At 35.9% G+C, this 12,484-nt stretch overlaps 1 protein-coding gene across 1 annotated transcript in view; it reads left to right on the forward strand.

The window, feature by feature from the left end:
* The window catches only part of LOC109062300 (CUB and sushi domain-containing protein 1-like), a 602,118-nt gene that overhangs the window by 550,027 nt on the left and 39,607 nt on the right, over window positions 1–12,484 (forward strand). The window contains 9 exon segments of the mRNA XM_042768416.1: window positions 1,533–1,742; window positions 3,990–4,178; window positions 5,175–5,352; window positions 6,733–6,878; window positions 7,372–7,452; window positions 7,545–7,658; window positions 8,527–8,715; window positions 9,992–10,137; window positions 12,056–12,245. Coding sequence (XP_042624350.1) covers window positions 1,533–1,742; window positions 3,990–4,178; window positions 5,175–5,352; window positions 6,733–6,878; window positions 7,372–7,452; window positions 7,545–7,658; window positions 8,527–8,715; window positions 9,992–10,137; window positions 12,056–12,245 — 1,443 coding nt within the window.

A 12,484-nucleotide genomic window follows, 5' to 3' on the forward strand; every position in this document is an offset into this window, starting at 1 on the left:
TTACTTTTTTTTTTAAATAAAGTAGTAGGAAAAAGATTTTCCCCTCCATATTTGACCCTGGTACAGACTCCAGGATGGGAACCACTGGTGTAAGATAAATGGTTGGGGGTACCTCACGATACAATACATATCATCATACATATGTCACGATACAATATGTATCGCAATACATTACAAAGAATCATGTCCAGGCCATCAAAAAAAGGTGCTCAGTACTTTCAAATAAATGCCTCAAAATGAACAAGATATTAGTACTATTAGTACTATAGATGACTAAAATGTTAATGTCATATTTTAATCTTGAAAGTGACTTACCAAATTGACAAACTCAATCAATGCTTGTGTTTTTAGATACAACAGCGAGAGAAAGTAGAACAGAGACTCAGTGTGTCAAAGAAAGTAAATGTGCAGATTTCTCTCTCGAGCTCGAACAGAGTATCGACTGTTTATGAGAACTGCCAGTACACAATATTCATTCCCGGCACTCTGAACAGCATAATACATAAGCACTGTCAGTAATGAGAGATGTTAGTGGCACAATAGATCAAAACATTTCTTGCCGTCCCTATCATTTTGCACCCTGTGTTTGCAACCATCTATGTCTGCGTATGGTGTGTATGGGTGTAGTTTCACAAAATGATGTCCTGTTACTTTAATATTAACGTAATTTCAAGTACGTTTAAGTAAGAATTGATATATTAAAAATGTCATTAAATTGTCATTAACTTTGATTCTTCAAAAAGTTTATAAAAACACAGTAAACACAATCCATATGAATTGTGCATTTTAATTCAATTCTTCTGAAGAGACTCAATCCCTTTATATGTTGAACAGATTCCATTTATTTTTTCATTCATATATAAAACTGATCAACACACATCAGATAGGGTAAACCCAAGCTCAAACGTGCTTTCTCGGCGTGCGAGAACAAACCTCATTGTCTTCTGTGTGTCTGTTCAGATGAATTGGATTTAAGCACTCGATTCATATGGATTACGTTTCTTAATGGCTTTTTGAAGCATCAAAGTTTTTGGTGAATGGACTTTCAATGGAGGGATAGAAATCTCTAATTTCATTTAAAAAATATCTTCATTTATGTTTCAAAGATGAACAAAAGTCTTATAGATTTTGAATGACATGAGAATGAGTAAATGACAATTTTCATTTGAATATACTCAACCAGTCTGTGAAGTCCATGTCTGCCTATTATTATCATGCTGTTATTAAAGTAAATAAGGCACAAATAAAATACGTTCTAAACATTCAAAAAAAAAAAAAAAAAAAAAAAACGTTTTCATTTAAATTTGATGCTGATAAACTAAGTCTCTGGAGTCTGTAGGATAAAGATCAGTAACATGACTGTTTCATTTTTGTTCCGATTTAGCAAATCTCTCTTAGCAGAGGAAAGAGCTGGTCTGTACAGGCCAGTCAGAGTTATTGTTTAAAAAGCCCCTGTCACTTTAAAGACTTTCCTTATGTAAATTCTGCACATAACCCTCTGTGAAAGTCTAACCACTGTGATCAATCCGCAGGGGCACACATCCAATTTCTCAACTTCACCTCGGAGGATAACCACGATTTTTTAGAGGTTCGCAACGGGCCGCACCACAGCAGCTCTCTGATTGGACAGTACAGCGGAAGCCTACTGCCGGCCCCTATACTGAGCAGCACGCACGAAACCGTCATCCACTTCTACAGCGACCACTCTGAGAACAGACAGGGCTTCAAACTCACTTACCAAGGTGGGTGACTTCCCATCTTCCATTTGCATGCTGTGCTCTCTTCTCCTGCAGACATCAGCCACCCTTGATTTTGTATTGACCCTTCATGTGGGAGTGACGGCCTTTTACCAAGATCACTGGAAATATCTAAAGATTCACTTCCTTTGAGATCACTGGGAGGACACTTCATTATGACAGCCGGGGTCTTGAAAGCATTCTGAAATCAATAAGACGGTGCATTTGGATGTGCACTTGGATTCCACTCGATATAAATAACTCGCCATTGTCTGGTCTCCTCGCTTGTAGGTCAAACAGTTCGTCTGTCTTTTTCTTATCCACTCTAGTCTGAGTTGAAAGGAGCCAGGCGCAGCCTTGATCTGTGCTGCCAGACGTGCTTTTGCGGGGGGAATACTGATGCCATGTTTTGATACACAAACAATGATGCAGGATGAAAGAATATGATTATAAAGCTGTTGATCATAAGCACTGCACTTGAAATGCTGCCTGGTGATGCTTGTATGTTAGTTTGACAAGCTTTCTGTTACTTCACCACACTGCTGACGATACACAGAAATGAGCAACAACTTGCATGTGTATTTGTAAATAATGCCTTAATGCATGCTTGTCATTTTGAAGTTGATAGAGTAAATTAAATTAATAATTTTTTAATTGATGCCCTAATTTAGTTGATACATCAGGCTTTTATCGCCCACATATTATATAGTGAGAATATGTTGTTGTTGTTGTTTTTTTCCCCCAGAGGCCCAAAGTGAGCAAAACATATTGCAGTGCAATACAATGATGGATGAGAGATGTACAAATAAATGTTGCCTGTTAACACTTTATAATAACATTCATTAATAAATAATTAGCAAACATTATATGGTAACACTTTAGTTTAGGGTCCAATTATCACTATTAACTTATGTGACGAATAAAAATCTTGAATCTTGAACTAGTTGCTTATTAGCATGCCTATTATTAACATATTGGCTGTTTTTTTATTACTTATAAAGAAAATACAATTAATATTAATCATAAACGTGATCCAAACATCTAGTTGTCCAGTAAGGCACAATTCACACATAATAACCTCTCAAAAAATACAATTGTAACTCAAAAAGAAGTGACCAAACTTTACAGATCATTATTTAATGTAAATTTAAATACTTATAAATGTCATCAAACTTCATTCATACAAAAACATAAACACAAATATATGCCATTCTAAAGCTTGGAACACACACCCGGAGCAGTGGGCAGCCATTTATGCTGTGGCGCCGAACACACACCCGGAGCAGTGGGCAGCCATTTATGCTGTGGCGCCCGGAGAGCAGTTGGGGGAAATTACACTTGCTCAAGGGCACCTCAGTCGTGGTATTGCCGGCCTGAGATTCAAACCTACAACCTTAGGGTTGGAGTCAAACTCTCTAACCATTAGGCCACGACTTCCCCTATGTTGACGCAATCAAAACATGTGCACTCAAATTGCAAAGTGTGTTGTCTTTAGCAAGTATTTAGCTAAACTTAACTAACCACCCTTGACACAAACATGGTTATAGCAGCTAAAAGTCTAATACCCATAAAGATATTAAATGATCAGTAACCGTTAATAAACATTTACAAATGATGACTAGTTTCAGCTTTAGATTGAGTACAGCAAAATATGAACACAAAATTATTGAACGATTTGTGAAGCTGTGTATATAGAGTCAATTCAGATCATTTGGGACACATTTTGCCATTGAAATGACTGGTCATAAACCTACTAAATAATTAGTATTTTTTTTTTTTTTTTTATCTGTATCAAACTTATAGTTCTTGTCAGCTTAAGTGCTACTGTCATTAAAGTAAAAGAAAAAGAGACAAACTAAATATGTTAAATTTCCCAATCACATTTTATGCTAATTAATTAATGTCTAATGAACTGATTCATTTATTAATTTATTTGTTTGTTTGTTTATGCGTGCTTGTGGTCTCAAACTTTTGGTTTCAGATATTTAGAAGAAAAATGCGGTCATCTCTTCCTAACTAATATAATACAGTTCCAAGCCCATTTTATTAAAATTTTTCAGTGAAGCATAAACATCTTATTGTATGTTACACAAAAGAAATTTGGATTTGGAATGGCATGAGGGTGGAAAATAATGACAGAATGAAACAAATATTTTAAATCCTTCAGTTCTTTTAAGTGGGCCCTCTAGTAAATGTCATCCAGACATGGCTTTGCAGATATTCATATATTCTATTTTTGTTCTTTTCTTTTAGCGTATGAATTACAAAACTGTCAAGACCCATATCCATTCCACAACGGCTATATCATCAACAGCAATTTCAACGCAGGCCAATCCATAACATTTGAATGCTTCCCTGGATACGTATTGGTCGGCCACCCTGTGCTAACATGCCAGCATGGAATCAACAGGAAGTGGAACCACCCCTTTCCTCGCTGTGAAGGTAAAGGGAAGGGAAGAAAGTAAAGAAATGTGCTCCTTTTCCTTCTCAAGTTTTTCATGTTGTGTTGAGATTAGCACACTGTTATTTTCAGCCCAGCCACACTTTGAAACAAAAAGCATAAATTATTATCTGACTTTTCGAGACTTACAAAGGTATTATACTCTCCCAAATGCCTTTTTAACCATGCTCTTTAAGTGATGTGTTACTACTTTGTATTACTAGTACAATAAGAGCCATTGTGTTTTAAAACCATCTTTAAAACAGACTTTGAAGACCTGAACTGTGGAGACATATGCTACTGGGAGCTGTTCTAAATTGTATCCTTGATGATTAGCGTGGGTAGTGTAGTGTGAAAGCCGACCTGTCTCTTATCGATCAGTCGCTCGACTTGTTCCTCCTAGGCTTGCGTTTGCAGGGAATCTGAACTGCATAGACTATTGGGCCATTTTTCTTTCTTTTTTATCGTAACTGTGTTATTCTCTTGTGAACTCTGTGCCAGTATCTTCTGCCCAATCTTTTTCTAGCAGCCTCAGGAATGTTCTGTTCTCTTCTTCAGTTTTCGCTCATCTGCAAATGAAACAGTACTTTCTTCTAGAGTACTCTTTAAAAGAGAAATGTGTATGTTTTGTCAGTGTCTGCTCTTTCATGTTATTTGTTTCGCTCAATAAAAAAAAAAAAAGACGACCATGAGAAAAGCACCATAAAAGTAGTCCATATGACTATGCAAGTCTTCTGAAATCATACAGTTGTTCTTTAATACTTTTTATATGGTGTTTTTGGTCCTTGTTTGGAAAATTATGAAAAAGAACTGCATGAAAATTCTAAATATTTCAACATTTCAAAACCATTCCAATTGGCTGCTGCTTTTCATTTTTGGGTCAATTATTTCCTTTAAGTTCTGATTTTGCTGGATTCCCTGCTGTTTAACATTACCCGTTATTCAGAAAGATAGTTTACTAATGCGGTCATGGTTGAATGATGTTTATCTGCACACAGCTCCCTGTGGCTACAACATGACAGCTCCAAACGGCACCATTTTCTCTCCAGAGTACCCAAATGAGTACCCAGACTCTCAGGACTGCACTTGGCTCATCACTGTGCCCCATGGTCACGGGGTTTACATCAACTTCACCCTGCTCCAGACTGAGCCTGTGACTGACTATATCGCTGTCTGGTGAGCACAGCTCCATTTAACGAGTCATTTAGCAAATATCAGACTGAGACGAGGACAAGACATTTATTTAAGATTTCAGACTAGACTAATGCTGCTGTTGTTTTCATAAATCAAGCAAATCGTTACGCAAATTGAGCTTTGTTTACTGACATTTGTAGTCTGTAGTCACTGTGCAAAGCAAGATTTCAAGAAAAGTTCAGTTGTCTTTGAAGTTGTGAAGCTTTTCATTCAAAGCCTGATTTTCATGAAAAAATAAATAAATATATAATAAAGCATAATTTACAATTAATTACTATAACAATTAATACTCTGCCATTATCAAATAATACCCTGTCATTAATATGGGCATATTGATATGGTTTGCTGGTAACACTTTAGGTTTCGAGACCAATTTTCACTATTATCTAGTTGCTTATTAGCATGCATATAACTAAAATATTGACTGTTTATTAGTACTTATAAAGCACATATTACTGCCTTATTCTGCATGACCAGATTTTAGATCTCATAATCCTACTCCATACCTAAACTTAAAAGCTTCCTTACTAACTATAAATAAACAGCAAATTAGAATTTTATTGAGGCAAAGGTGTTAGTTAGTAGTGAGAATTGGTCCCCAGTGTGACCATTTCACTTTCTGAGTAATTAATATTCTCATTAATGTAATGCTTTTTAATAGAGCATTTATTTCAATTATTTCAATTCTCACTGTTAGCAAACCATTATCTACGACTCTTACCTCAGTAAACTCCTAATCTGCTGCTTATTAATAGTTAGTATTTGTTAAGTTTAGGTATTAGGTAGGTGAGGTATTTAGAATATGGCCGTACAGAATATATGCTTTATAAGTACTAATAAACAGCCATTATGTTAATAATAGGCATGCTAATCAGCAACAAGGTAATAGTGAGAATTGGTCCCTAAACTAAAGTGTTACCGAATTTCTTCATCTGAAACACTTTCATATCTAAAGTTACTGAAGTTACAGAAATAACTGAATGGAAAGCTTGTTTTTAAATCGTAGGTATTTTGTAATAATCACAGAGCACAGAGCCGAATGTAATAATAATTTCCACTGAATAATCTGAAACAGTACTGAATTGATTAAAAACATGTGGAAATATAAATCTCCGGCACTTTCCTAGTAATATTGGCCATTAATCTTCAAAAGCCATTAAACAAGCGGACTAGTCTGTTAAGTCATCATTTTTGCTGTTTTCGTTGAAGCTGGTCTGTAATGTAATGCTTTTATTCAAAAGTCAGCACAATCTCATTGTGAATTTGGAAGTAAATAAATTTTTTCCAACCAGGCATTATTATGCTGTTTAATGGCAGGATCACAGGTTGTAATGTAATTTCAATGCGTGTTTCCTCTTCCAGGGACGGCCCAGAGCAAAGCTACCCACAGCTGGGAATTTTCAGTGGCAACACAGCCCTCGAGTCAGCCTACAGCACTTTCAATCAGGTTCTTATCAAGTTCCACAGCGACTTCTCGACAAGCGGATTCTTTGTCCTCAATTTCCATGGTTAGTTTCTCCTTCAAATGAAAAACGTTGCCCCTGAATGCATACCGTAAAGTGCCGCTCGAAATATATTCAGAACTTGTTTTTATTCTCTAAAGAGGCATGACTGCTGCCTCTGATGACATCACGTTATTTCTGGAGATTAAAAGAGTCAAAAATAGAAGCTTCCTTTGGCCTCTTTGATATCAGTGTCAGCATGCAGGCATGTGTTGAACAGCATAAGAAAATCGGAGTGTGAAAATGAACTGGTCTTTCATCTATACCTCCAACTTTCATTTCAGTCTGGCATATTTGTTAGTTATAGACGGGTGGTTTCAGTGCAGCTTTTATTCTTGAGAGGGCTCCCTGTATGTCAATACATAGAATTGTATGCTGTCACATGTTGTTTGTGTAATTGATACACTGGATGGGTTGCCGTGTGAGATGTGTCATGCCTATAAAGGAGAAAGAAAAGGCATTTTGCTTCAAAACTATTATTATTATTTTTTTTCCTTAGGTTATGGGCTAAAGAAATGCCCTCCTCCCCCCATGGTTGAACAAGCAGAGATATTATTTGAAGACCAGGACTATGAAATTGGTATGAACAACAATCCATTTGTGCAAGAATATCGAAGATGTGATTAAAAAAAAAGTTGAATCATCTTCTTAACATCTTACTGTACCATGCAGGTGACATTGTGAGGTATCGATGCTTTCCTGGATTTACGTTGGTTGGCAGCGATGAGCTCACCTGTAAGCTGAATTCTCACCTGCAGTTTGAGGGTCCACCACCGGTGTGTGAAGGACAAAAATAAACAAAACCTAAAGAACTATATGAAATATTAATATATAATATATCAAAAATACTAAATACAACAATTATAGTAAATTATTCAAATTTTAAAGTGCTATATGCAATGTTGGTGTATTATCTTTCACATACGCTGCGTACTGAATTATGATTTGATATCACATGCGTATTAATGATAAATAGTGACCTTGGATTGTTTATTTTGGTGCTGAAAGAAAACAAGATGTGAGTTTAGCATCCATTTATGGTAATACATAAATAAAGCACTATGTTACAGTAATGAATATCTATTTAATAATGGGAATTCCAAAACGCAACCAAAAGGAAGTACTTCATGTAAATAATTTAAAGATGGTTGGGGGCCACCAATCTGAAATAATAAAGATGTTGAATTGTTAGTGTGATTATTATAATCAAAGCTTGCAAAAATATAATCCATAAAAAGATGGAACTGAACACCCCAGAGGCAGCATTGGTTTGTTGTATGGTAACAAATAGACAGTAGCCGACAGCTGTCTTGGGAGCTTTCAGTTGTAAATCTGAGCCGTTTGGCTTGTCTGTACTTTCTGTACAGTTCCATGAAGAAGCGATAGTTCTCCTGGTTTGTTTCCTCCACCCTCCCGCCCACAAAGCGGATTAACAAAAAGCTTCAACTCACTTTGTTGCTTCCTTAAACCAAGCTTGCGGCCCCTGAGGTAAATCCAGGAGAAGCACTGCTCATATTGGAGAAAGTTCTTTAACTTTACAGTTTTTTACTGGAATACTCTGGAGCTTGCATCTTGTGCTTTGTTAGTAGGATAACCACATTGTGATGTGTAATAATAGCCATGATTCCTGTGAAATGCTGTGTCTACGCTACAGCTCAGTGTCCCGCAAATGAGGAACATTCTGCCTCCTCTGGTGTGATCCTGAGTCCAGGCTTCCCAAAAAACTACCCCAACTCCCAGACCTGCTCATGGATCATCAGAGTGCAGCCTGCTTTCACCATCGTCATTTATGTGGAAATGTTTCAGAGTGAGAAGCAGTTTGACGAACTGGAGATCTTTGATGGTAGATTCTATTCTAATCTATTCTATTCTATTCTATTCTATTCTATTCTATTCTATTCTATTCTTCTAACAACAACACTTTAAAATATGTTTGGACAAATCATTTATGAGCCATTTTGACCAGTTTATTAAAATGTAAATACATACTATTAAAACAAAAGATCAAGCCAAGAACTGAGACAATTAAACTAATAATAATAATAATTATATATATATATATATATATATATATATATATATATATATATATATATATATATATAATCTTTGAGCTTTATATTTAGGAGGCATGTTTACTCATCCAAAAATGAAATGTTGCTGTTAATGTACTCACCCTCAGTCCATCCAAAGTAACTGTATGTAGGTCAATTTTTTTAAGCAGTAAAGAAGATTTTTAGCTGAAACTGAGGTCCTTGGTGATTCACAAAATGTCAATGGCTACCATCACATTACGAGTCAAAAAAAAAAAAAAAAAATAATAATTATAATATGCAGGCAACACAAAATTAATTCCTGTGACTCCTGACAATATTTTGAGGTCTTTTGAAGTGAAATGATTGGTCTGTGCAAGAAACTGAACATTATTTACAATATTATTGCCTCAGTTCAGCATTAGTTCAGATTTTATCCTAAGGACTTATTACCTGCTGATATGAGCATGTGTACACTGAGCACTTGAATGAAGGGGTGAAATGAAAGGTATGTGGTATGAACCTTTAATAAATGGTTTATGTGAAAAGGTGAGTTGATTAAGGCTAGTTTATTTATCTTACTATTATCAATCTTTTTTACTGTTCTACTGAATAAAATAAATTACCTGCATCTTGGATGGCCTGAAGGTGGGTAAATTAAGAATGAATTTTCATTTTACTCAGAAACACCAAATTTAGCACTCAGTTTTGAACATAAATTCCATAATGCAGAGCAATCCAGTTACTAGAGTAGATTTAAGATTCAGTACATTGCTCAGGATTCAGAGATATATTGATGATTAGGTGTTAGTGGTTATGAAATGGACGATAAAACTTTTTTCAATTTTATCGTATGTATTTTAGAGCATTTCTAAAGATCCTCAAGGACCCAGCCAAGTGACAGGAAAAGCAGTGTAGTGTAAACAGTAGTGATTGCTAGATTGAATCCGGATGTGCTGATTTGATCAAAGGTGGCACTTGGCTTGAAAGTCTGAGAACCACTGCTCTAAGACATTTGTTTTTTCAATCACGTCTGTGGTTTGCAATATTTAGCATTACTTGTTTTTGTGATGTTTTATTTACCAGGGCCATCTGGACAGAGCCCGTTGCTGGTGGCTCTGAGTGGGAACCACTCCACACAATTGAATTTCACTAGCAAAACAAACCAGCTTTACCTCAGATGGTCAACTGATCATGCGACCAGCAAGAAAGGCTTCAAAATACGTTACACAACTATAAAACAAACAAACAAAATTTAATATATTCCAAATTTGATTGATCAAGCAATTTAAGGAAACAGTTAAAAAATACAAAAAATTAAAATCTTATTAAATTTAAAAGCAGCATTTACAATTCTCTCTAATTTGTCTGTTGGTATATTTAATAGCATGCAATATGTGTGTGTCAGATTAATCCCCACCATTTAGCCCCCCAAGGTTGTTGCTTTGGATCCAAATGGGTCAATAAGGGAAAAAGTCAGAAAAAGTTAGCCCTCATTAGGCTAGAACCAGACATGTTCTACCTTCAGGGAGCCATTGGCAAGTCTGCTGTAATAGAGGTCAAAGATGCAGTAATGAATTTTACTGAATAACTACCATGTCGTTTGCTTCTGACCGACATTTCTACCAATGGCTAAACGTGATATATGGGCCACAAAGCCAGTGGCCATGATTACTCAGCATCTCTTCACCAATTCCCATTTCTCTGCCTCTCTGTCAACATTTCTTGCTCTCTGTGTTCATTTCAGTTGATATTTCTGACATGCTATGCCCTATGCAGGCTTATTATTCCAGTGTGTTGCCACCTGTTTCCTGTTTATTGGATTTTGTCAAGAGCAGACAGAATGAGAAACCATTGAGTCGCTCAGAGGGACTATGTGTTTGAGTGGCTACTGCGTTTTATTTTTTATTCTTAAATTTCAGTATTTAAAAGATGTGGGTAATGCTTTATGATAAATATAACACCTTTATCTCTACAAAACATCTTTGAGAAGCAACTTCAAGCCCCTCTTTGTGTTTCCTGCCTTTCTGTTGTGCTTTAAGGGTAAAGAAAATCAAAATTCAGTGTCAAATGAGCTTTTTTTATGCTAGGTCTAGTTAATCACTTACTGCTAAGCCTAAACCTCTCAGCAGAATTGGTGTGATGATGCATTTGATTCGATCTGTCTGAAGTGAGATTAAGCTTTGACATCCCTCAAGCTTCTGCTTTCCTTTTTATGAGGGGTAAACTTGTATTTATGTCACATCAAAAACAAGATCTAATGATCTGATCATAACCATCAAGCTGCAATTTCTCTTTCATTTTATCTCAGAATCAAGTTTAAACACAGAATTCCAAGTTTGAGTTGGACGGCTTTTTAGGTCCAATTCTGTTAGTTCTAAGTTCAAAAAAATCATCAACCACCACAAAAAAAGATTAAAAAAACAAATCAGAAAAAAAAAACTAAAATACAGTATTTTTATTGTGAGGAAATAGAAAAAAAAATGGATTGCGCTTGGATTTTTAAATTTTTTTTTTTTTGTCCAATTAAAAGCTGTCAAAATAAGTGCAGATCTAGTATTGCATCAGGACTCATTGGTCAACAAAATTCTAAAATAAACAGAAATTGGCTTTTTTTTTTTTGTAATTACATTTATTATCCCAGTAATTTAGGACACTAAACACTAAGCACAAACCATGTCTGTCCTTGATCCAGCTGAACCCATATTTAGCATATTCAGGGTTGCAAAAATGCCTTGTGTAGTTTGGGTAATGGTTTTTGAAGGTTATTGCATGTCAACAGTCTTTAATCAGTACTTTTGTCTTGTTTTCAAGTAAAATATCTAAACATATCTAAAAATAAATATATTTAGTCTACTTTCAAAGGAAATTTCATAAGTAAATGTATGCATAAATCTTGGAGTGTGTATGAAAAGGAATCAGCACTGCTTTTATCTGTGAAGTGGGCAATGTCACTGTCATCACACACAAACATCCAAACGGTCACATTATACTAAAATACACATAAAGGTTAACAAGTGATACATGTTTTAACTTAGACAAAAATGGAGTGAAGAAGTTTAATTTTTCCAGATTTCAAAAGTGACTCTAACTGTAGGATCACCCTTAACATCATACAATGACAAACTGTGCCTGTTTCCATCTCCCGCAGCCACGTACTGCAGTGTGAACGATCAACCCAAGAATGGAGGAGTCATTAATAGGGCGAGAGACCGGCCAGGCAGCAGGCTCCAGTATTACTGCAACGCTGGCTACAGGCTCGTAGGTCACAGAAATGCCACATGCAGACTCCATCCCAATGGACTTTACCAGTGGGACAATCCGGCCCCACTGTGTCAAGGTAACTCACACTCCACAGAGATATTCACTGGCTCATTCTCCTCATTCATATAACAGGGAATTGCCTTGAAAAGGCGACCTGCCTCCTCGCATATGAAAAAATGTGTCATTCTGCGGGAAGTACACAAACTAATTGCTCCAGCTGTTATTTGTGCAAGTTTAAGGCAGGTTAAGAGATGAGGCTGAGATGATTATATAACGATTAAGTATATTGCACTTTCCATGAATAATGCAGGAATA

This window comes from Cyprinus carpio, chromosome A13 (assembly GCF_018340385.1).
Source record: "Cyprinus carpio isolate SPL01 chromosome A13, ASM1834038v1, whole genome shotgun sequence".
Lineage (NCBI taxonomy): Eukaryota > Metazoa > Chordata > Actinopteri > Cypriniformes > Cyprinidae > Cyprinus > Cyprinus carpio.